Raw genomic sequence first — 24784 nt, forward strand, 5'->3', positions numbered from 1 at the left:
ACCGGGGCCTTCTCGCTGTGAGGCAAGAGCGCTAACCACTGCGCCACCGTGCAGCCCATTTATGTCATAATGTATCTTTAATTGAAAATAAAAGAATTCAACAGTTATTCTTTGAGGAGACCTCTATTTCATTAATAATTCTGTTTAAATCCGCCCACATCTGAGGGAGCTGCATCGGATATATATATATATATATATATATATATATATATATATATATACAGTAAATAAAATGTATATAAAGCCATCTGTCACCTGTGAAAATGAGTTTGATGGAAAGCATATTCCTATTCTAAATGTATGTAAAAATTAAATAAATACTTGAAATCAAGAAAACACTGGGTCCTGGATCTGGAAGTTTAATATTAAAACTTCAGTCAATAATTTCAATATGGAGTTTTGGAGATAAACCTGTGAAGTAACAATACTTATTTTTTCCACAGGTCTACCTTGATGTCAAGTATGCTTCAGATCCAACAATAAAATTTGACATCATCGTCCTTCCAGCCCTCCAGGGGTCTGCTCATGCACCACCGCCATATTCTGCTGCTGGCTTTGAACCACAAGCTTTTGGGAATTCTGCTCCTACTCCATGGAATCCAGTACCTGGACCATTGAACCCAACCCTTCCACCAAGGAACCCAGCTCCTCCATCATGGAATCCCACCCCTCAACCAGGGTACCCAGCCCCTCCGGTATGGAACCCAGCCCCTCCAGCATGGCATGCCTCTCCATCAGGGAACCTAGCCCAAACACCATGGAACCCTGCCCCTCCACCAGGGAACCCAGCCCCTCCACAATGGAATCCCGCCCCTCCACCAGGGAACCCAGCCCCCCCACAATGGAATTCAGCATCTCCACAACAATCTCCCCCTTTTGGTCCTTCACCTCCCCCTTATGGCACACATCAGCTGTACCCTACTCCAAACGATTTTTCTCAGGAAAAGCTTTAACAAAGCTTCATCAATCTTCACAGAATGAACTTTGTTGAGACGTGGAGGTACAAAGACGTCAATACGAAGATATTAAACTGGCACTCCATATTAGGAATGTTTTGACTTGCATATAGCTTTTTTTAACTTGTAAGAACTATATTTTTGGTAATAAAAATGAAGGATTATATTTTTTAAGAGTATATTTATAATGCCATCTTAAACAGCTAACCAGACCAGGAGTATATTTTACGATTGGATTATCTGTTCTAATCAGGCTGTTCTGAAACATTGCTGAAAAGTCAAGTTGGTCAAAAAGACTGCAGTCAGTCTCCTTTTTAATTATAGCTGCCCTTTATCAGCTGCATGGTAAAACTCAGAATACAATTAATTCTTTTTTTCTTTTCTAATAAATGTGACGCTTTAAATAATCAAGCTCCCTTTTAAAGATATAATTCCATGTGTTCGCAGTGCTATGGTATGATTGTTTCTGGAATGAGAAGCAGTGGCTTCTGCTATCATTTTTTTCTTTACCTTGAGAGGAAGACAATCTCATTGTCTCCGCCTTTTAATTATTCTGGGTGGCTTGCTGGACCTTCACTGCTCCAATGTTTTTTTTCTTTGGTGTTTCTTTAGGTGTTTTTATACAATAAGGGCAGTAAAACAATGACTAGTCTGAGAATTACTTCAATGCTTTCGATCTCATAAAGAAATGCTGCAAATTTTCCTCCAAGTTGCTGGTTTCAGCATTGCATGTTAATGTTCTTTTCTACCCCTGTCACTTTGTGGTATAGACATATTTTTAATATTACTTTACACCTCTGAGGAGGCTCTGTTCGAAACAAATGGCGAAACTTTGACAGCATTTATTATATATTTTATTCCAAATATTTATTTTACTATATTCTGTATATAATCATATAAAAGAAAATAATTTGGGTAAATTCAATGTCTCCAGTGTTTTTTTTTCATACTTATTCTGTGTCTTCTAAAGAATAATTTTTGGAATCTCCTTGAACATCATTTTTCATATAAACTAAGGCATGAGACAGTCAAGCCGACTTTCCAGTTGGCACCCTATTTTCACCCATCAGTCTGTATAGGCTCCAGCAACCCCATATCCTCATATGCCTTTAGGAGGTTTGGACATATGATTATTCCGAAAGAGTTGTTCATCTATGGATTTCACACGTTTTTTAAACAGGAATCAAGTGTTTCCGCTGTAACAGCATGTTGGTTTGGTAATTTGATGACTACAAAAAGAGATTTCTTATTGTCTATGACAAAGAAAGCCTGTTTTGATATTTTAATAGTTTAATGTAATGCATGTAAAAACAAAAAAAGAAGAGTAAGAGCAAAAAAGAAACACTAAGTACAATCAAAGTAATATTGCTAAATGTGAGAAAACGAAAGAGACAAAACCACTGTGAATGCCTTGGAATTGAACTGACTATTCCCACATCAGAGAAAGGCAACAGGTAAATGTGTTAACCAGTAAGCCACCGCAGACAACTGGAAATATTCCTTGGTTTTACCCATTTGATTCAAGCGTAACAGCGTTTGTCGACACACGTGACAACAAAACAGTGCTTTGAACGAGCTAGGACGGTGTTTTGGATGCGCAATTTGTCCCAGATAAAACTCAGTTTTATTACGCCAGTCTTGGGACAACCCAAGCCTATGATAGTACAGACATTACAAAGATTTTCTGGCCGTAATTTTCCAAGTTCCCAGTGTCAGTGAATGCACCAGGCGTGAGGTTACCGCCCACAGCAATGTTGATTAGTCATTTGTGTTAGCCCCTCCATATTACGTTCATGTTAAAATTGCAGAAAGTTTCAGACACTTCTAGCCCAAATCATGACTGACCGTGGAGACTTTACACTGCATCTCAAGCAGTTTGGGTTCTGCTTCTCACCGGTCTTCTTCCAAACTCTTGGACCTTCCAGGCCACTGGACAACAGTCCAACCTTTCTTTACCTCAACCCAGAAGATTGATTGCGTTTGCCTCATTTCACTCTTTCTGGATATCTTGAATCGTGTCCTTTTGATAATCAGCTGAAGTCCACAGTCATCTCTTTATCTGCTGCATCTTCTCCTCCTACATTCGGTCTTTCCATTAGACTTTTTGTTGACCTACTTGGACATGGCGTTTTGTGAAGAGCCACCCTCCTTAGCTTGGAACTTTTGTTGCTTGCCCAGACTGTGGTCTGTGAAGGGGATCAATGATAATATTCTGGATAGTTGTTAAATTAAATATGGTCTGTTCTCTGAATTTTTGAATGTCCACAAGGGGGTGCCACAGGGTTCTACACTAGGATCCCTCCTATTCATTATGTATATCAATGATTTAGGACAAAATGTGTCTGATGCTAATATACATCTTTACGCTGATGACACCATTATTTACTGCTTTGGCTCCTCCCCCACAGCTGCCACTGAATCACTACAGAAAGCATTTCATAGGATACAGCACACATTGCTGCAGCTCCAATTGGTTCTTAATGCTGATAAAACCAAAATAATGTTGTTTTCCAATTCAAGGAAGAGAACTCTAGTTTTCCCTACAGTATCCAATCTGCAGGGAAATAAAATTGAGGTGGTCCATCAGTATAAATATCTTGGAATCCTCATTGATGACAGGCTGACTTTCAAGCTCCATATTGAGAATCTTGTAAGGAAAGTGAAACTGAAACTGGGCTTTACCATTCAGAAATAAATGTTTCTCTTTTGGGGTTAAGAAACAGTTTGTCACTGCATCCTTTCTCTCTGTTGTAGACTATAGAGACCTGCTGTATATGAATGCCACATCTTAGTGTCTGTGTAGGCTTGAGTCTGTGTATCACGCTACCCTGAGGTTTATTAAATTAATTTAAGTAAGTAAATACTAATATGTATAAGAAAGGAAAAGTAGGTCAGTAATGGTTGCGGCTCCAATTAGAGTTCCAGCTGCGTCCACCGGAGCTGATTTGGATGTGGCGCATCCGTAACACCGGAGTAGACGGAGCTTTCCAAGAGGTCAGCAACTTATGATCTGGAAAGAAGAATAACCTACTCCAAAAGCATAAAAATCACAGAGGCAGCCAGAAAGATTTGAGAGTATTGCAGTGAATATTTGTCACTGTTAAGCATTGGCTGCCATGTCAGCATAAATGTTTATCTTATATATTTGTTTGTTGCAGTTATTGAATGCTATTATTTATAGGAACAATGCCATTTTTATAAAGAAATGTATTTATCTTTTTCCACAGTACCACTGAGTTTTCATATTTACAAAGTCAACTTCTGATAAATTAATGATGCAAGTTATTGAGTTATTCACTGAGTCCTGAATTTAACTCTTGGTAAATTAAAAATGTTCCATATTTATAGTTGTAAATTGGTGACATATTTTCTCAAATGTTATATTTTGTTAAGGTTTCTCACCATATACACATACACAAAAAGTTGGAAAATAAAGCAAGGAAAAACAGATGTGCGGAATATATGTGAAATCCTTGGAATACACCATGGAGGCTTTCCTCCTTAAAGAGAGGTACGAGACTCACTGTCTCACCCTTTTAAATTTTAAATATATATGTATATATATATACATAAATAAATTAGGGTCGTGAATATAGACGTGTTAACTCGCATGATTAATGAAGCATAATTAATTGGTTAATATTTATTAATCGTGCGATTAATACTTATTAATTGTGTTCAGGTGTCCTGCTGTGCAGCTGTGAGACCAACATAAGAAAGCTCAGTCTAAAATAAACTTAAACTTTTTTCTACATTCTGTAATTGAGATATTTCATCAAATAAAAAGTGAGAATATGAGATTTATTTGTAGAAAAAATAAAAAAGCTGAGAAAAAGGAAAAAAAGAAAAAACAGAATACAAGGAAAAATGTAAAATAAATAAACAGCAGTGCTCTAAGAATTTTCTTTTTTTGCACAATTTTATGTCCAGTGTGTGAATACAACATAGAAAAATGACTAAATAAAGGTAGTGTCATATAGGAGAGGTTGTGCTGATTAAAATGATACAAAATATGCAACCAAGTAGTCTTTCAAACGGAAAATACTGAAGTAAATTCTAAAGAAGACAAAACTGAGTTTTAGGCCCTAGGTTCCAAGGGAATAAAAATAAATATTCTAAATGTACAATTTTCAGTGTGATTTTATAATATAATCATTTGCAGATACTAAGTGTCTGGCAAATAATCTAACAAAAAAAAATATTAATGTCGATTGATCGCGATTAATTTTGTCCAGATTTGCGATTAATTTGCTAATTTATTTTAATCAATTCCCAGCCCTCATATTATATATACAGTATATATATATATATATATATATAAAAATCAATAAATCACTTTGTTTTTTAATGGACATCCTCCTATTTTAACATGAATGTGTACTTCTTTTCTTGTTGTTATGGCTGTGGCCGTATTTGGTTTTGTTGTTTCTTCTTGTTCTGTGTTTTGTGTATTTTATTTCTGTCAGAGTGGGACTTCTATGCTTCTTTAGATCTTTGTGTGTCTGTCTTTTTTCATTTCTTTCAGGTGTGATGCTGGAAGGGCGTGGCCTCCATTGGTCCAAGTGGAGGGAAGGGACCTTCAAGAGCACAGTGTGGACCTCCAGCCCACAAGAAGGGATCTGGGCTGCAGTATGTCTCCATTGCAGCTTGGCGCTCTTCTCCACCTGTTTTGTACTTTGTGTTGGATTTTGTAGTTTCTTTATAGTTTTGTGAAGCTGTAGTGGTAAACTGTCATTATCTTTCTAGTATATATTTTCTCCTATTTATGATAGTCCAGGGAGGTTAGTGTTTGTCATTCTTTTACTTTTTGTTTTGCAGGTAGGTGGGGTTTTGTCTGTTATTTTGGCATTGGTTCACCCTGAAGCATTTTTGCTTGCCATTTCAGTTATTGTTTGGATGATTTCTTGCAAATGAATCTTATCTTTTTTTTATGGAGACATTCTTTTTGTGTTTTTGTCACACATTTTTCCTAATTTATCATTGTGCGATGCCCCAGATGCCCCTAAACAAAATGAGGCGTAACACCTGTCAACACTAGACGAGCCGTTTGCGGCTGTTTGGGGAGTGGCAATAGGTAATTTGAGCTCGCCTCCTCTTCAGGGAGGAGGTTAAATGTTTGTCTCAACCGCATTTCCTGACAATCATGAACTCCACAGTGAAGAAGTTAGATGTTACCTACAACCCCATCAATGAGAGGAACACCTTCACCAATGGAGACTTTATTATAGGACAAGTCACCCTGGAAATGGGTAAAGACTGTCAGATCAACTCCCTGTTTGTTAAGTTCAAGGCGAAGGCGGAAGTTTTGTGGACAGAAACACATGGAGAGACTACTGTGGTGTACCACTCTAAAGAGAAATACTTCACTCTGAAGCAGTACTTCATACGAAACCAGAATGTCAAAGGTAGGTTTCATTTTTATTTTTTAATTTTGCATAGCAAGCCGTCTGATCTTCTAGATTAGGGTACTCTTATCAAAAGGTAGTACACTTGAAGTTTATTTATTATGTATACTTGGGTGTGTGTATATGAAGTGCTACTTATGGCCTCAAGGGCCAGTGTGTCTGCATGATGTCTAAATATCCAAGCTCATGACTGATTACCTAGTTCAGGTTTGTCCAGCCCAAAGCTCCAGACAATTACAAACTGACAGAGAAGGCTATGTTGGAAAGCGTGCAGGAATGCAGCCCTCATTGCCTGGAGTTGCCAATCCCTGCTATGTGTAGTGTATGTAGTAAACTAACTGAACAACGATGTAAAAAATAGCATTAGTAAGAAGATGTAAGAATGATTATTCTGACAAATAGAATTAATAATAGCTGTTTAGTTCTTAAGGGATTTTTGTCTTTTTTAAGCCAGCTGGTACTTCCTGTTTGGAACACGAGGAGGGGTCTTTTAGGTCACATGATCTGCTATTCCTTTCAGTGGAAGATGCCCAGCAGACCCTCAGAAACCTCTGTGTGAAAAGCCAAAAAAAAAAAGAGAATGCCACTGGATAATGATGAAAACAAATTACCTGTCATGTCTTTTAGGCATACAGGTGTTTAGGTGTTAAACATATGGTAAACTGGACTCTCGGCTTATTTTTGTCAACGGACATCTTCACAATTTCGTCTCATCTCTGTGTCTACTATAATCAAGCCTTTTGTTTCAGAGCCCAAGCATGTCCAGCTGATAAACCACACGTCTGAATCATGTGAGTCATTTCAACATTTATGTGCAGTTAAAGACACTTAATTCTACTTTTACAGCATAAAAAATATTTTTAAGGTACTGTGGTCATTTTTAAACATGTTAGTACCAGTACACTTTAAAAACTAACCATTGTTCTACCTTGAGACACATGAAATTTGAATTTCTCCCTTTTTTGTAGGAAAATTGTTTAAAAAAACAAGATTTAAAAGAAGTGTTTCTTAAATAGTAAAATGTATAGAATTTTGTGTAAATGTAAACACAGATGTATTTCTAAATAAACGTGCTCTGTTATCTAAATGATTCACCTTACAATGTAACATTCCTAACTTATTCATGTTTGTCTTTTTTTGTTTAGACCCCAGAGTTGTGGCCCCTGGAATTCATGTCTACCCATTCTGCTTTCAGATCCCTTTACAGTAGGAAACAAGTTTTAATGCAAAACAAAACAAAACATTTCAACAAGTTTGGAATTCAAACATTTATGCTTATGCTAAATTTGGATAAGAATGGGACATTAAGTCATCAGTATATTTGGTTTTAGAAATAAAGTCAGAGAGGTCAGACTGAGATGTTCAGGGGAGGGATGGTGAATGTATTGGTTGATACTAAAGCAAGAGATCTCGAGGAAGACCAAATAGGTAAATGGATGCAGTTGGCAAAGACTTGAAGGTAGCTGGTGTTAGAGTAGAGGATTCAGAAAACAAGGTTACATGGAGGAACCTAATTTGCTGTGGTGGCCCCTGATCTAGTAGAAGTAATTCCTCTAATTTTGTATGGGATGTATTTACGCTCAAAACTGTAACTATGCCACAAAATAAACAAAAAATATCAGTCCGTACAAATTCATCTCCTTTTATTTATAACACTAGACCTCTTTTATTCAGTGTTAAGAATGACTTTTTCCCTAAAAAGATTTCTATAAATGTTCTTAAAAAATCCAAGAACCAGGCCTTATTGAACACAGTTACTTTTATTATCTTTTTGCAAAAAGAGAGAGATCCGACCAGACAACTTCTCAGAGTTAGTCTCATAGGAGCTCTGCCCCACACATGGAGACAAGCACTTTTTATAGACAGTACAGGAACTCGAAATACAGGCATGGTCTTATCCTCCAGGGGTCCTGTGTCAGAGGTCATAACTGAAACTTTTCCAAAGCCTGAAAGACTGGATGACAGCCCCAGGGGAAGGAGTAACAACAAGTTGTATCACCAGACATCTGATAAGACATTCTAAAAACCCTCCATGAGATCTGAGTGGAACATTTTGAGCAAGGTGTGGCCACGCTGGCTTCAAGACCCACACATAAACATAATTTTGTTAATTAATATTTCCAACATTCAGAATGTAGGTTTTGCCAGCAATTATTTTTTTTTTTGTCTCCACATTATTATTACCAATTTAATTACTCACTCGTCTCCCTTTGTGGTCTTTAGGGGTATCCCCTCCGCCTTCAAAGGTGACGATGGTAAGATTGTGTTCTCATTGGAAGCTGAGTTGAGCAGGTCAATGAGGATTGACAAGAACTCCACCGTAACAATCAACTTTGAGGCAAAACCCGACCCAAACATCCTCTCTAGGATAATGGTATCCACTGATTTTATTATATTTTCTTTTATTCTCCCAACAACAGAGTAATGTATATCTGTAGGCTGATAAAAGAAGCAATTTCTTTGCTAAAAGTCGTTAGAATTTGAACAAAATGATTCTGTTTTCCTATTCTCATCAATATTTTTTTTCAGACCCCGCTGCGTGATTCCAAGGATAAGAAAATGAATGTCTTCACTTCGGGGTCTGTAGCTATGGATGTGAGACTTGAAAAATCTGGTTTCTACCAAGGTAACATCTCCCAGAATCCCATTGGCACTTCCTGGTTTAACGTTAAAGCTTGTTCTGACTTTAGTGCCGTTTTCTTACAGGGGAAGGAATAAAGGTGGTTTCATTCATCCAGAACAATTCCTCTCGTGAGATCAAGCCCAAGTACTGCATTTATAGAAAGCACAGTTTCTTTGCAAATGGGGAGAGAAGAGTCCATACGAAAGATCTCATCAAAGAGGTTGGAGCACCCATCCCTAAGAAGACATCAGAAACGGTCAAACAGGTTATCACCGTCCCCCACGATGCTCTTCCATCCATCCTCAACTGCAACATCATCAAGGCAGAGTACAGACTGAGGGTGAGCAATGCTTTGACCTGGTTAAGAACACAGATCTGTGATTGATTTGAATACTTTCATTAAAAAAAAAATTACAACCAGATTCAGAATTAGCTCTTGTTTTAGTAGGCTAAATGTCAAATAGGACAAAAGGTAGAAATATGTGGATGAGGATCTCATTTTTCCTGTCTTGATAAGTCAATGCATCTGAACTTGATCTCTTCTCTTGAAACGTTCCGCCATTCCTAGAAGAGTGGCAAAACAAGCTAAGCAGTTAGTTAAGCATGCCTACAGTTGTGAAATGAAAAGCAGACCATTTTTCTGCAGTCAGTCATGCACAGCATTTCTGTAGATGAACAAGCAGAAAGATCATTATATATAGGTAAAAGGTTTTCCTGTATATTGGAATGTTTCTTTGAATTAAGTAATAATACACCATTGAAATGCATCTGACAATCTTTTTTTCTATATTTTAGATTTCTTTGTTTCCTCTTTTTTATTTTCTCACACCCTGATTGAATTAATTTGCCATTGAATCCATTTTTTTTCTTCTGCCAATTGGGCAGAAGGGTGGATGACCCAGCATGTTTACTTTTCCTGTATTTTGAGGTAATCTGTTTTCAGTGAATCCTCTTTTTATTCTGTTTTTCCCAATTTTATCAGTTTGCTGTCGTCGTCTGTAGAGGAGCCTAGAGCAAGCCGAGAAAACGGTTCACAATATGTAATTCTCTTATTCAGTGATATTTTACCTCATCAAAATGGGGTTCAGAAATCTTGCCTAGAACATGTGCAAAAAATGCTTTTGGTTGGAATTCTCAAACAGTGAGATATTCCCACTCATACAGTCGCACACGACGGTTTCCACCACATCCGGCAAATGTCTTTCTTCAGATAGGCCACAGGCAGCTATCTTTTTAGGCCTTTCAGAGGCCTCAGTGACTCACATTAGTGCCCCGGGCAGCTAATTTTAGGCCTCTTTTATCTCTTTTTCAGGGACCACTAACTACTGACCCTCATCCTCACAACGCGTTTTACTGTGATGTAAACCTTACTCACCACTTCTGCTCAGCTAATTTGTCAGTCATTTCTGCAAAGTCATATACTTTAGAATATAAGAAGCAGACACCAAGACTCGGGTCGACACCCAATCTGTCGCAAGTTTGCAGAGACCCTTCATTTATTAGAATTTTGGTTACCTATTTACAGAGAAGACTAAAGATTAGTTTAGACCATGACAAGCCTTTGATAAAGTTGTTAAGTCCGTAGTCCGTAGTCCGTAGTCTTCCCCATTTCGGAACAAACTGAGACAACTGAACCAAGGTGAATTAATTCAATGACAAAAAGGGAATCCATGCAGGTGCTTTGACTTTAGTAGATGGATTAATTGGTGAAACTCAGTTTAAAACGTTTAAGTCCTGCAAAATCTGGGCAGATTTCTCCACTTTTTAAAATTTTCTGAAGTCCTCTTTTGAAAAAATAAAGTAGACTGGGGGCCTTGGATCAGAGTTTAACTTTTTGAATGGAATTATGGAAATGAACACACTTTTTGTCAGGAGTCAGCGCTCTTTCTCACCCTCTGGCTTCCAGCGGGAACAGTCTCCAAAGTACTGACTGTACTTCAGTTCCCAGCAGCCCTAGCCCACAGTTCCTGGGTACTGCTCAGCTGTCTCCAATCAAACAGCTGCTTCTGAAGCACTGCATAGAGCCACACTCTGTGCGAAGTATTGTTTGTGCCACTCTGCCTGCATTACTGAGCGTTTCTTCCTGGACCTGATCTTCTGTCTCTGACCCTGCCAATTCTCTGATTGCCTGCCGCCTGCCCTGACCCTTGCCTGGATTCTGACTACTCGACTCTCTTCTTTGACCATCCCATGCTGTGTATGACCTTCTATTTTTGTAGACTTTTAGCTCTGCTTAATTCTGAACTAATAAATCTGCTGCTTGTGGAACTAGCAGTCTGCCTGTTTGTGGCGCTTTTCTCTGATATTCACATTTTTTGGAAGAGGTTTGTACATTTATATCGCTTAATAAATTAGAGTTTTTGTGTTTGATCAACACCAAGAAATATTACTTTGCTGTATGAATCAAACAATAAAATTTAGCTCCGTAACACTCCACAAAAATGCACCACAGGTTTCAGTCAATAGTTTAAATATGGAATTTTGGGCACAATCCAAATTATTCTCTTCCTTTCCATTTGAAGAGGCAGATTTAGTGCAAGTGTTTGGAATTTTTTTTTTTTTTTTAATTTTGCTCTCCAAGCGGAGGGAAACAAAGTTCGACGTTGCACCGAGAAGCACTTTTCTTCACGTTTTGTTTAGCATGACCTTTTTAAAGTTATAATACCGCTGTTGTTATGCATATTCAAGCGCTGGAAGCTCCACGCTAACGTCAGCGGACTGGCGATTACGGCTAACATCGAATTAAAGTGACGTCCAAAATATGTGAAACTATTTTTTTTCATAATTCTCCGTTTGGAGGGCTAAATGTAGTGGAAGGTAGAAGCGAAGAAATCGTATTGGCCCTTGAAAATCAAACTCTGGAGTAACTGTTTTTTTTTTTTTTCCCACAGGTCTACCTTGATGTCAAGTTTGCTTCAAATCCAACAATCAAATTTGACATCATCGTCCTTCCAGTCTCCCTCGGGTCTGCTCATGCACCACCACCATATTCTGCTGCTGGCTTTGAACCAGAAGCCTTTGGGAAATCTGCTCCTACTCCATGGAATTCAGCACCTGCACCATGGGACCCAGCCGCTCCGAAAGGGAAACCTGCCCCCCCAGCATGTAACCCTGTCCCTCCACAACCATCATCAGAATCTCCACCTTTTGGTGCTCCACCTCCCCCTTATGAGACACATCAACTGTACCCTTCTCCAAATGATTTTTCTCAGACAAAACTTTAACAATCTTCACATAATGTTGAGCCATGAAGGTACAAAGAGGTCATTACGCCAATGCTTTGATTTACATTTAATTAAAAAAATCTTAATTATATTTTTAGTCATAAAAATGAAGGATTATATTCTTAGGAGTGTGTTTAGTATTACAGCTAAAACTAAGCAGCTAACTAGTCTTAGAGCATGTGCCGGTGTCGTCACTTTAAATAAAATCGCCAACTTCAGGATGACCATGTACCAAAACAGAACTCAAATTACCAGGATTCATATTTTACGATATTTTGCACATTATCTTTTCTAATCAGGCTGTTCGAAACGCTGCTGAAAAGTCAAGTTGGTCCAAAAGATGCAGTCAGTCTTGCTTTTAATTATAGCTTCCCTTTATCAGCTGCATAGTAAAAATCAGAATACAATTGAATTGTTTTTTTTTCTTGTCTTTTAATAAATGCGAAGTTTAAAATAATAAAGCTTCCTATTAGATATATTAAAATTCCATGTGTTCCCAGTGCAGCATTTACCTCACATTTTTCCAAGAATTAGAAGCAGAGGATTCAGCCATATTTTATTTTAGGCTTGAGAGGAAGACAACCTCATTATTAGGTCAAACACGGTGATACTAATGTTTTGAGATATTGTAGTTAAAAAGTAAGTAAAAGTAGAGAAAAAAAAGCATAAATTAAAGAAATTTAAAGTCAAGATTTTTTTAAGGAAAAAACAAATAAAAGTTAAGAGAAAATTGATTTAAATACTAATGAAAGAAAGGAAAAGTAGGTCAGTATTGGTTGCGACTCCAATTAGGGGTTCCAGCTGCGCCCACCGGAGCTGATTTGGATGTGGCGTATCCGTAACACCGGAGTAGACGGAGCTTTCCAAGAGGTCAGCAACTTATGATCAGGAAAGAAAAAGAACATATTCCAAAAGCATCAAAATCACAGAGGCAGGCGGTAAGATTGGGTAGTAGTGCGGGGCATATGTGTGGCAATCCACTGTAAAGCACATTTACATAAATTTTTATTTAACCTATATATTTTTATTGCAGTCATTGAATGCCATTATTTCTGACAACTGTGCCGTTTTTATGAAGAAATGTATTTATTTATTTCCATATCCCCCCCTGAGTCTTCATAATTAGGAATTTAGCTTTTGATAAATGAATGATGCAAGTTATTGAGTTTGTCACTGAGTCGTGAATTTAATTCTTGTTAAATTAACAATGTTAAATATTTATTGTGGTAAATTGGTGATGTATTTTCCCAGACATTATATTTTGTTTAGGTTCTTCACTATACATATATGCCATACACCTTGCTACCAGTATCTCTGTTCTGTCTAAACCTCCCAAAAAGTTGGAAAATAAAACAAATAAAAAGAGAAGTGTCTGGATTATATATGAAATCCTGCTTAGAATATACCGTGGATGCTTTCCCCTTTCAAGCGGGGTATGACTCTGGCTCAGCCTTGTAGTATTTCAGGGATAACTGCTGGACTTCACTGAACCTTCACTGCTCCACGTTTTTGTACTCTCTGGTGTTTCCTGGGAAATGGAACGATGTTTTGACCATTTTGCAGGAATAGGACGACCTAATATACGTATATATATATATATATATATACAGTACAGAAACTTCAATTTGAAGCTCAAACATTCAAATTCCTCTAAATTAAACATAAAAGTTGTGATACTGTTTGCATCACTGCATCCATTTTCTCTAAATTTCTTTGTGGGTCACAAGGCTGCTGGAGCCTATCCCCACTACTGTACACCCTAGACGTGTCACAAGGTCGCACACTCACAATCTAGGCACATATTAGAATCACCAATTGACCTATGAAGCATATTTTTGGACTGTGGGAGGAAGCCGGACGTGCAAACGCAGAAAGGACCCAGCTTGGATTTGAACTAGAGCCTTCCTGCTGTGAGGTGAGTGTTACTACTATACCACCGTACATCATCAGCATCATCCTGGAGTGAAATTTCAAATTTTCTAAACATCTTTACTTAAAGCAGCCTGAGTTATAAGTCATGAATTCTTAACCATTTCTGCATGGTTCTTTATAGTATTGAGCTATAACTTTGTTTTAGATTTTGACCTCACAAATGAGTGATGATAGAAGAATGTTGTGATCGTACATAGAAGCTCAGAAAACACACAGATGTGAACAAATGCATCACAGGGTCCATGATTTGGATCACAGCTCACGTCCCTTTGACCTAATTTGTAAAACTGCTGGATGGAGTTACGTCTGTGAAAGTGATACCTGCTGACACGTGATCACCTGTGACACGATTCTAGAGGAATCTACGACACAGCAGGCGTCTTCGCTCAGCAAAGACCTGGCTGGTACCTCTACATTAATCCAACTCTGGTGAGTTTTGTCTCATTCTTTCCTGCCTGATGCTGTGGAATCTTTCAGGTGTTGCCTCATCATGGCTGTCAAACATTTCTCTGTGGAGTACGACAAGTTGAACGAACGGGGCGCCCACTCTCCCGGAGATGTCCTTTCTGGAAAAGTAACTGTTGTGACAAGCAGGAAAGTCAAAGTGCAACGTTTTCACGTCAAAGCTAAAGGAAAGGCCAAGGTAGCCTGGCATGAAGAGGACGGACAAACAAGCAACAAGAAGAAATACTTTGAATTTGAACACATTTTTATTCAGGATAAAAACAAAGGAGATGGTTAGTATATTTCAGAGGAGTTTAGGATTTTTGAGTGCATGTAAGAAGTAGTTTCTATTTTCTTTTTGAAGGTTCAGAAATAATGCCACCTGGGAAAAACATCTATCCATTCAGCTTTGTCATTCCTAGCACGTAAGTTTACATTTTACATTGAATTTTTTATTAAAATCTCCCACCCCGTTTTCTGAATAAATCGATTTTCCTTCATGCAGAGACATGCCTTCCTCTTTTAAAGGGAAATGGGGGGAGATCACATACAGTTTGCGAGCTCAGCTCACTCAGTCTATTTGGCTTGTCCAGAAAACCAAGACTGAGTTCCCTTTTGTCACCAACTCGGAGTTTCCGTTTGGCTCCAAATCGGAGGCAATAATCATTGAACTTAAGGTACAAAAGCTATTTTTGTTCTATCTTTTTACTCTCCACCACTTTCCTCATCAAAGCCTCTGGCATCATTTGATTATTTTTCAGGAGCAGCAATATGGCTCCAGGGTTATGTTTTTAGGATCTGGAAAGGTCACCATGAATGTCAGCTCTGAAAAAGTGGGGCTGGAGCAAGGTAAACAGATGCAACATTTACATGCAACACAGTTGAGATGTAAATTATCAATGTCTCTAAAACAGGTGAGGCGGTGGGAGTATTTTTGCAAGTACTCAACGACTCAGCGTGCTCCATAACTCCTAAGTTCTACCTGTGCGAGAAGCAGACGTTTGTCGCTCAGTCAAAGAGGAAAGTTCACACAAAGGAGATTCTGTTTGGGACAGGAGATCTGGTTCCGACTGTGAGCAGCTATGCCACCACCAAAGTTTTGAGCATCCCTCCGCAGCTCTACCCCACATTTTTCAACTGCTGCATGATGAAGCTTGAGTACAGGATCAAGGTACGTTAGCCTCATACCAACTATTACCTGCAACTCAAGATGAATTATGCACAAAGTAAGTGTCATGTTACAATAGCCCCATGATGCCATTTTATCAGAAACAAACAAAATATATATATTTTTAATTACCTAATGAAGCAAAATACACATATTGGATATTTAGATCCAAATTATAACATTAATTTAGGCCTTTAGTTTAAAATACATTTAAGGTTATGTTTTTTTTTTCTTGTTTTTGTCTCGGACAGGTTTCTCTTGACATCCGTTCAGCAACAAACCCAGAAATCAAACTCCCTCTTGTCATCCTGCGGGGTTTTCCAAAACCTCCCACACAAAAACCAAAGCGATCCATCTGGTTTAAAAAGTTTCCTGCTTCAAAGAGTGCAACTTAAAAGAGACAAAGAAAACAAATGTAATCAAATATGCACTTTTCCTTTTGACTATGCATTTAAATTAAAATGAGTTGATACATTTCTGCTTATCTGTACATTGTGTGAATAAATCATTTTTTTCTCATACTATTTAAGCCTGAGTTGATCTATTTTTACATATGTCCACTAGAGGGAGATGTTTCTCCCAAATCGCTTTACCATGTTTCTGCATCTTATAGTCAAAGATGTTTGAACATCTTTAAATATTTGAACTAAAACATTTTAAAAATAAAAACTGAACATCTTTTCTGCTTAAACGAGTACCAAGATAATGCTGATAAGACACACTTAACTTCAAGCACCCTAATGCTGGATGTCAAAAATTGCACTTTCTGTGGTTATAATGCATTCTTGAAACATATTATCAGGATATTATGACTCCTAACAAGTGCTGCTAATTTATTCTTTTAGAAGTACTTTCATAAACTGGCTGCTTGGCTTTTTTGTCACTCCTTTTTGTTGAAACTTTTTAGATATTACTTTACACAGCTCAGATTGTGCTTTGTCCAGCGAAATGGTAAAACCCACAAAAGTATTAGCTTAGTATTATACGGATGTGATTGTAACATGAAGCGGCTCCTGTAATTCCAGCAGCACCTAAATGAAGATGTCCACAAAGCAGCACTTTTGTTCCGTTTCGACAGCAACCGTGGTTTTAATCTGAGGAGCAGCAGAGCCTGCCTGGTAACCAGTCTGGCTCTGTGTGGAGTGTACAGGCTGTCAGCCAGCCGGGCTCCTTCCACACTCACACAAACACACCACACTACAGCCCTCCCTAGTTTTGGAGAGGGGAGTTGGAAGGTGTGGCATCTGGCACCTCCCCTCTCCGCAGCCAGAGCCACTACCATGACAACCGTGCGGGCCTGCTGGCGACTCCCTGTCTTCATCGGCCGCTGTTGCCATGGCAACTCCCCACGGGGGCTGCCGCTGATCAGCAGGATGGGCGTCCAGTTGACTAACCCTCTCCCAGCTGGGGAACGGCAGAGGGAACGCAAGACAGCCGAGTGGAGGGGAGAGGCGGAGGCTGTGTGTGTTTGAGGCAGAGCCGTCAGCCCCTCTAGAAGCAGACTCGGAGGGAGGGAGATGAGTCCTAAAGAAGGAGACGAGAAGTCTGACCTGCTGAAGTGGCCTTTTACTGACTGCATAGCCGTGTCAGCTGGTAGCAGTGTTCAGAATGCCTTTAACTCATTCACGAGTCAAATCTTTATTGTTAATTTAACTGTGATCTCCTTTAAGGCTTCAGAAACAGCTTTCTTCCTCAATTTAATCGCTCTATACAAGTTGTTTTACACTTTAAGTGTACATCTTTTGAGACAAGGCTAATTTTTTCCTTGATAAAAGTCAAAAGGCACACCACCAACCAAAAATGTAAAAAAATGAAACTCTGTAGTCTGTATTAACAATGTTATTCTTGAACAAGAATCAAAAACACAAAGAAAAAAAGTATTGTGAAACCTGGGCCCAAAAATCCTGGAAAAGGTAGATGTTTTAGAGCAACTCCTTGAAATTGAATAAACTCCTGACCACTGATTAAAAAACACTGCTCCAGGTGACCATCCTATCCCCCTGACAACTAGAGCCCATAGCTCTAAGAACTTTCCACCCAAAACAATCCTCTATTTTTCAGGCATGCCAGTAAAAAGTAGAGCTCTGTTGATATATTGATCAATCGATCTAAGCTTAATAGATTAATTGATCCATAAAAGTAGAGATTGATCTAACGCATAAAGCTGAAGTCTACTAGCTTGATGCTAACGTATAATAGGATTTCCCAAAGGGTAGCCAATGCTAATGCAAGGTCAACATAAACATACATTGCTGACTAAATGAACATCTTTATATTCACACAGGCATGAATTTTCTAAACTCCTTTACAGACTTATAGTTTTTTAAAGTAACCATTTGTGGTCTAAAGGACCGTTTGTTGCTCATACTTTCTTCTTCTTCTGGAATAAGGTGTAATGCTTTAGCGGGATTGCCACCTAGTGGCCAAACTGATACACCCTCCGGAAGAGGCAGAACAATTGTTGGAGCTTCTCCCTTTGAGAATCCATGTAACACTGTATGCTATTAACAATCTTAATATAAATTAATCAATACATTTTATAGTATGTGAACTGTATCAGAAAAATATGAAAATCTTCCAAACACATATATGTAGATTATTTCTAAACAAATGTGTCTAAACGGGTAAACTGTGTAAACTCAAAATTGAATTGAATCAAACTGAATTAAGTGCAGGCCCGACCCAGGCCTGCAATGGCGCCCTAGGCGAAAAATGAATTTGGCACCCCTGCAGGGTCTAGGGTCTGTTCCAGCTGGAACTCAAACCAGAAAACTATTTGTTAGAAAAAAACAAATACGCTTAACTGACTGTGCCACCACTCAGTCAAGAATCACAAACAGCAGCAACAGCACGCGCCAGACTCCTCCCCCGACAGCCGCGGCGTCAGGAAGGGAAGGGCGCTGTACTGCAGTTTTAGATTATCTTCCGCTCTCCTTAGCTTGTTTACATTAAAAGTGGGGTCATCTGGACCCCACAAGACAGTGCGCTGAACTTTTTTTTATCATTGATTTTCACTAATTTTCATGGCAGACATAAAATCCTGTCCACCTTTGTCCACATTTGTCATGGAAGGAATCATATATAAGTATGTGGTTGGAGTCATCTGGACCCCAAAGAGAGCGGAAGGGTTAAATCAAACTTTTGAGTTATTTTATTTACATTTTTTCATTATTACTTTTTTATTTATTTATTTATTTATTTTTTGCATGAAATGACTGGTGCATCAAAGTGTTAAACAAAAAAAGCATATATATATAATCATTGTGATTTGACACCCCCTCCAGCAAATAGTGTATTGGGCGGCCGCCTAAGCTGCCTATGCCCATGGCCGGCCCTGATGAGTGGATCAAAAGAATTGGAAAGAAAATGCAACTGAATCGATATAGGCTCTAGTGAATCAAACCAATTCTTCAATTTATTGGCGATACCCAGCCCTAATAAAAAAGGTCATTTTTGAGAGTTTTGATTGATTAATTTTGGATTATAAATTGCTCCAGAGTATAAATTGCAGCTGCCAAAACAAGTATAACAAAAGAGAAACACTTTGGGTAAAAAAATAGCAAAATACGGTAACAAGGAAGAACATTTCATCTTGAAAAAGAAATCATATTAACAGAATAGATGACAATAATAGACTATATCTGAATGATTCACTACTGTAACACATTGATGTTTGTATAGCTTCATGAAACACAGGAGGAATCTAGTATATTAATGTAGCATACGAACAAATATTCAGAAAACCATAGCATAAAGGGAAGTCAACAAACTCTTTATACTACTTCAAAACACTAAATCAGCTTAATTTTTTTTATCCTATGTGCAATTTCTGAGCAACTTTGCCAAGCTAGACATAAGACCTCTTTTTCTATGTTGCTGTCAGTAGCAAATACTGATACACATACCTACAGCGCCTCTAGTGGTTGTTGCTATTTATTTTTAAATATCACATTTAATTTGCATCTGAGTATTAGTCACACCCTGGGTCAAAATATGCATGCAAATAAAAGAAAAACTGCAACTTATACTCCAAAAAATTCAGTAAATAAATGGTCCACAGATGGATCTGTCTGTCTGTGTGCCAAGACGGTTCTTGTTTCCGGACCTACACGCCTGTAAACCTACTAAAAAGAACTTTCCATCAAATCTAATTAATGTTTTAAGATCAACCACATTGGGTGTTCTCTAAAAAATGGAGAATGTTCAATTTCTCAAAATGAAGTCTTTATTTTGCAAAAAGAGAAATAACCTTCCAATCATAAACATTTTCTGATCCGTAGTAAGCGCAGAAACATTTATGCTTTACTTTTCTTTATTTATATATAGAGAGAGATAAAAAATTCATAATGTATCTTTAAGTATAAAAAGTGACACAAGGCAAATATGTCAGTGTTACAGAAGGCGAGTTCATAAACATTCTATACTAATTCAAATAATCTGCAGCTTTTCGGATAATTTTCTCTATGCGTGCAATAATACATCTAACCTAAAAGTAGCTCTACATAAAGTGTGTGACTATAATCTTAACTGGAGTGAAAACCTTTGGAATTACATGTTTTTGTTCTTGACTTTTCAAAGAAAAAATGGACACAAAAAGATATAAAAACAAAGTTTTTGTCTCATTTATGAAACTCAGAGAAGCAGCCGCCCCTGCATAAGTGGACATTGCATATCTTGCAGCCGAACACGCTTTCGTGTCGCAGTCCCTTGTTAGTGCAGTTCCTGCATCGCCTGGAGCGCTCGGACATGCGCTCCAGGCGATGTCCATACTCTATGGGTGAATCTGCGTGTCTCTTGCGTGCAGCCCGCTCCATGCCCCTGGCCCCTTGATAGTCCCCGATCAGTTGCTGTGCCAGGCGCACGCGGTAGTGGCGCTGAGTGAACTGCTTGCCGTTGAAGCCTGCAGGTGGCGTGCCCCCTCGGCTCTCCCTCATCACTATGTATGCGTTGACGATGCACAGGTTGACATAGAACCACAAAAAGTAGCGCCACCACTTCTTACACGGCCTGCCGACCTGATAGCACTCCCTCAGCTGGTCACAGAGGTCAACGCCTCTCATGTTTTCCTGGTACAGCAGCAAGGGCAAAGGTCTGGGAACGCCAAGACAGCCGTCCATGCTGTCGCTCTCCCCCTCCTCCTCTTTATCGTGCTGCTGTCGGTCAGGGCTGATTCCCACTATTCCTGGAGCGGAGTTAGTTGAGAGGCAGTTCACCATCTTGACGTCCCGTGTCACTGTGGCAACCAAGTTACCATGCTGGCACTGGTAGAACTCCCCCTGGCACAGTTTTCCGACGTTACGTGGGCGCAGGACTTCGGGGTAGCCCCTACGCCCGGGATGAGTGGGCCCACAGGCGTACAGCCCGTCCCTCAGCAGCCTCTGGAGGAGAGGCACGGACGTGAAGAAGCTATCCATGAAGAGATGGTGGTACTGCCTCTCCAAGCCACGCACCAAAAAGGTCACCACCCTGTAGCCCAAGGAGGTCGCCCCTTCGTCGTCGCCGGGCCTGCCCACGTGGATTTTGGTACGGTGGCAGTAGCCTGAGCGGGAGTCGCACAGCATCCACACGGTCAGCCCTTTCTTCACAGGCTTGGAGGACATGTACTGTGTGGGGGAGAAGCGCCCTTTGGGGGCGATGGAACACTTGTCTATGGTCAAGCAGCGGTTGGGCGTGTATGTGTCCCACATGGTGTTCTCCACCACGTCCAGCAGAGGCCGGATCTTGTAGAGGCCATCGTAGCAGCGCTCCCCACGCACCGGCTCGGCCTCCCGGTCACACAGCTGCAGATACTGTGTGAGCTTCTCAAAGCGTCTGGCCGTCATGGTTTTCTTAAAGCCAGCATTCCCGATGAAAATGTCACTGGCCCAGTACATGCCCGTGTCAGGAAGCTGGTTGATGCCCATCAGAATATTCAGACCCACATAAGCCTTCATCTCTCTGACATCAGTGGGATGCCAGTGGGGGTCTGCTTTCCCGCTCCTCCTTTGCCGATAGAGGGCGTAATTGTTTGTTTGTTCTACCATGTGTTCAAAAAGAGAATCTGGGAAGAGCAGCCGGAAATAGTCACGGGTGTCAGCATCGTCCCCCAGCGAGTGCTGAGGGCCACTGACAGCGGAGAAAGGTTCGATAGAGATCACCTGGTCGGGCTCGCCCCAGAAGTCCGGAGAGTCCTCGTCCAGGTCATCGTCAAGGCGGAAAGCGCCCCTGCGCTCCTCCTCCTCCTCCAAATCCGAGAAATCAATATCGGAATCGTTGGAGGTGGCGTCGGAGCAGTTAGTGGAGGTGGAATAATAGCAGTCCTCGGCGTACTCCTCCTCGTCGTGCTTGATCCCGTTACTGCCGGTCACCAGTATAATGTTGCAGCCTCCTCCGGCGATGAAGCTGGCCGCGTCTGCAGCCTCCTCCGTCGCCGCCGCGGCGGCAGCGGCTCCATTCTCCCCCTCGCCGTCCTCCTCCACCTCCTCCTCCTCCTCCTCTTCCTCCCGTACTTCGTCTTCCTCGTCCGAGTCCTGCTTTCTGTTGGGAATTTCCAACCACTTCACATCGGCTGAAAGATTAAGGGGAGACTCTTGACTGTCGCACTCCGTGCTACTTTCTGGCTCCGCGCTAGTTTCCAAAATAGTAAAAAGCTCCCTCTCTGTTCTTGCCGTCGCCATGTCGGTGTATTAAAGTGCCCCTGCATGAGTCTTTTTGGGGATATTTCTCATCAATCGCTGAAACTGCTCATCTGAAATGAGCTGATGCGCGCTCAGAAGCGTGGAAACTTGCTATGCGGCGTCTGGAAGCCCGGTTCTCATTGTTTCCGCTCCTGGCTTTTCTGGTCTTTGTAGCGCAGTGTGGCCGCAGACGTCAGAAGCTGCATGCATGTCCTGCTTTGTAGGGCGTTTTGCGACTGCAGCTGGTGGGGTTGCTAGTTCGCTAGGCTGGCAGATGGCCGCTCGCTGTTCTAATGCCCGCTGGCATTCACCGCCATCAATACTCACCACATATATATATATATTTATTTGTGAAGAAGCACAAAGCAGAGCCTAAAATCCCGACATTCCTCCCAAGTTTCAAAGATCTCAACAAGACGTAAGAAAGTTTGTAACTTTACTTAGAAGTGATTGACACAAATCTGTCATGTTTAAAGTTCGTGCGTTTGGAGGAAAATGCGTAAAAACGCACACATGGCTCCAAACAAACACACTTATTTCCACATAAATGATGACACCCCCTCAATGTGCAGGCTACTGTCAAACTGAGAAGTAGTATGTTCATTCATAAACATGCTTCCTCCCTCTGACAGGTTCCTTCATGAATCTGAAGCCCTATAGGCTATTGTAGAATTAGGGACCTCCCTCTAATTTATGAATGTGGGCAGATACTCTGGTGTTTTACTCCAGAATTGAGGTTTGACATCTTCCCTTGGTGGATCAGATGATCCTCTGTGATGGAGATGCTGAACCAAAGGATGAGAACTCTTTTTTTAGGCATAATCTGTCCATCACAGTACCAATAATTGGAGTGTTTGAAGCATTTGATTGATATTTTAGCCTTTTTTTGGAGTTGCAGGCTTTTTTGGCTCCTCATCTTTAATTTATGTCAGCTCTGTCAGATTTTATTCAGTGTTAATAACCCTACATTAGTCTTTGCACAAATTCTAAAGATGTAAAGTCAAACTTCCACTGACATAATCTCAGCGAGCTTGGCTGCTTGTGAGAAGATTTCTTAAACCTTCAGGGGTGGGGTGGGGTGGGGGTTGACTGCAGGAAGGCTCCTTTCCAAATTCTTTCAGCTGTGGCCTGAGTCTGCACGGCTGGCTGAACGCTGGGTTGCTGCCCCCCAGGCCCTGCAGCGGAGGCAGGATTTATGCGTCCTTCCTTTATTGCACAGATTCTCATTGTCTCGGTGGTTTCGTATTGCATGCGTGAGCTGCAGGCCGCGCTGCTGCTTCTGTCTGCAGAGCAGGGGAGCTGCAGAAGCAGCCAACACTGGGAACCAGTATGCTTAAAAAACAGTGGAAAATGAGGGAGGCTGAGGACCTTGGATACGCAGCCCAAAAATAGAAGTAAGAGGGGGGGAAAGGCTCGCTCCAGCGTTTCCAGGCCCCTGGAGCAGAGTGCTGCAGCAGACCCCTCAGAGACTCCTGTGGTGGGGTGGAGAGACGTCAACCAATGGGGGCGAGGCGTTCTCTGTGTGTGTGTATGTCTGTGCGGCAAACTCAGCTCCACCACAGCTCAGATCTTTTCCCGTGGATGAGCTCAGAGACGACTTCAGCTGCATCTGGCAGGATGTGAGCGACTGCGAATGGTGCAACCACTGCGGTTCCAGATACAACTCTTGTCCCTGCAATCCCTGACGATCTTCTGCTGCGTCTCCAACTCCCTCTCAGTGTGTTAGTGAGAGGGTTATTAATAATGATTCAGCCTCTTCCATTGCCAGCAGCACACGGAATCAGCTGATGGGATGGGAATTAGGAGAGCAAATCATATGCAGCTTTGAAGTGAGAACATGTCTGCCCCCTTAATGGGATGTTCTTAACTCAGAATTAAAGAAAATAAGTTGGGGTCTATTCAAAACGGATTGGGCCTGTCAGGACAACTTTGAATGCTTTTTATAACTGCTTACTTGAAAACGTTTGGATCATTTTAGTCCACATCTCCATCATGTCCAGAAAGCCTTGATACCTGTCCTAACAATCAACCTGATCTGTAACGTTGACCTTGAGGTACTTTTACCTTATTGCCCCCTTCGTTTTAGTCAGTAGTGATATATTGCCCTCTTGTGGTGGTTGGTGAGTAGTAACTCAGTATTTTTGACACAATTGGAGTCAAGAATAACAAATAAATTTATAAATCTTGCAAAGTAAAACCTACTTTAGTTGTAAAAAAAGTTTTAAAAAAGAGGGAAACCTTAAATAACAATGAGCATAAGAGTTGATAATTGACATTTAAGAAGCAACAGGTTTCCTTGCACAGATGGTAAAGCTTTTGCTAAACTGTATTAACCTTTGTCCACTAGATGGAGGAAAAAGACAAACCAGAGAAAAG

General features: G+C 40.3%; 3 protein-coding genes across 5 annotated transcripts in view; 2 read left to right on the forward strand and 1 right to left on the reverse strand.

Annotated features, from left to right (window-relative positions):
• Positions 1–1122, forward strand: part of LOC112148363 (arrestin domain-containing protein 3) — a 6141-nt gene extending 5019 nt beyond the window's left edge. The window contains exon 7 of the mRNA XM_024275444.2: positions 444–1122. Coding sequence (XP_024131212.1) covers positions 444–953 — 510 coding nt within the window. The 3' untranslated portion in view covers positions 954–1122. The remainder of the gene's footprint in view (positions 1–443) is intronic.
• A 4300-nt stretch (positions 1123–5422) lies between these two features.
• LOC112148364 (arrestin domain-containing protein 3) lies at positions 5423–12615 on the forward strand. Of its 3 annotated transcripts, none has more exons than XM_024275447.2 (8): positions 5423–6205; positions 6272–6361; positions 7111–7152; positions 7507–7567; positions 8585–8735; positions 8891–8987; positions 9068–9324; positions 11876–12615. In XM_024275447.2, exons 1-8 carry the CDS (start codon positions 6100–6102, stop codon positions 12206–12208), a joined length of 1137 nt encoding a protein of 378 aa, XP_024131215.1. In that variant the 5' UTR covers positions 5423–6099; the 3' UTR covers positions 12209–12615. The 3 variants fall into 3 exon arrangements, with proteins under 3 accessions (XP_024131215.1, XP_036069277.1, XP_036069278.1); XM_036213384.1 differs by having other exon boundaries at positions 5423–5737; positions 5953–6361; XM_036213385.1 differs by having other exon boundaries at positions 5424–6030; positions 6113–6361.
• A 7756-nt stretch (positions 12616–20371) lies between these two features.
• LOC112148069 (piggyBac transposable element-derived protein 4) lies at positions 20372–22408 on the reverse strand. Its single transcript, XM_024274856.1, has one exon. The coding sequence runs from the start codon at positions 22406–22408 to the stop codon at positions 20372–20374; it is 2037 nt and encodes a 678-aa protein (XP_024130624.1).
• Between the last annotated feature and the right edge of the window lie 2376 nt (positions 22409–24784).

The sequence above is a fragment of the Oryzias melastigma genome, linkage group LG9 (assembly GCF_002922805.2).
Source record: "Oryzias melastigma strain HK-1 linkage group LG9, ASM292280v2, whole genome shotgun sequence".
Lineage (NCBI taxonomy): Eukaryota > Metazoa > Chordata > Actinopteri > Beloniformes > Adrianichthyidae > Oryzias > Oryzias melastigma.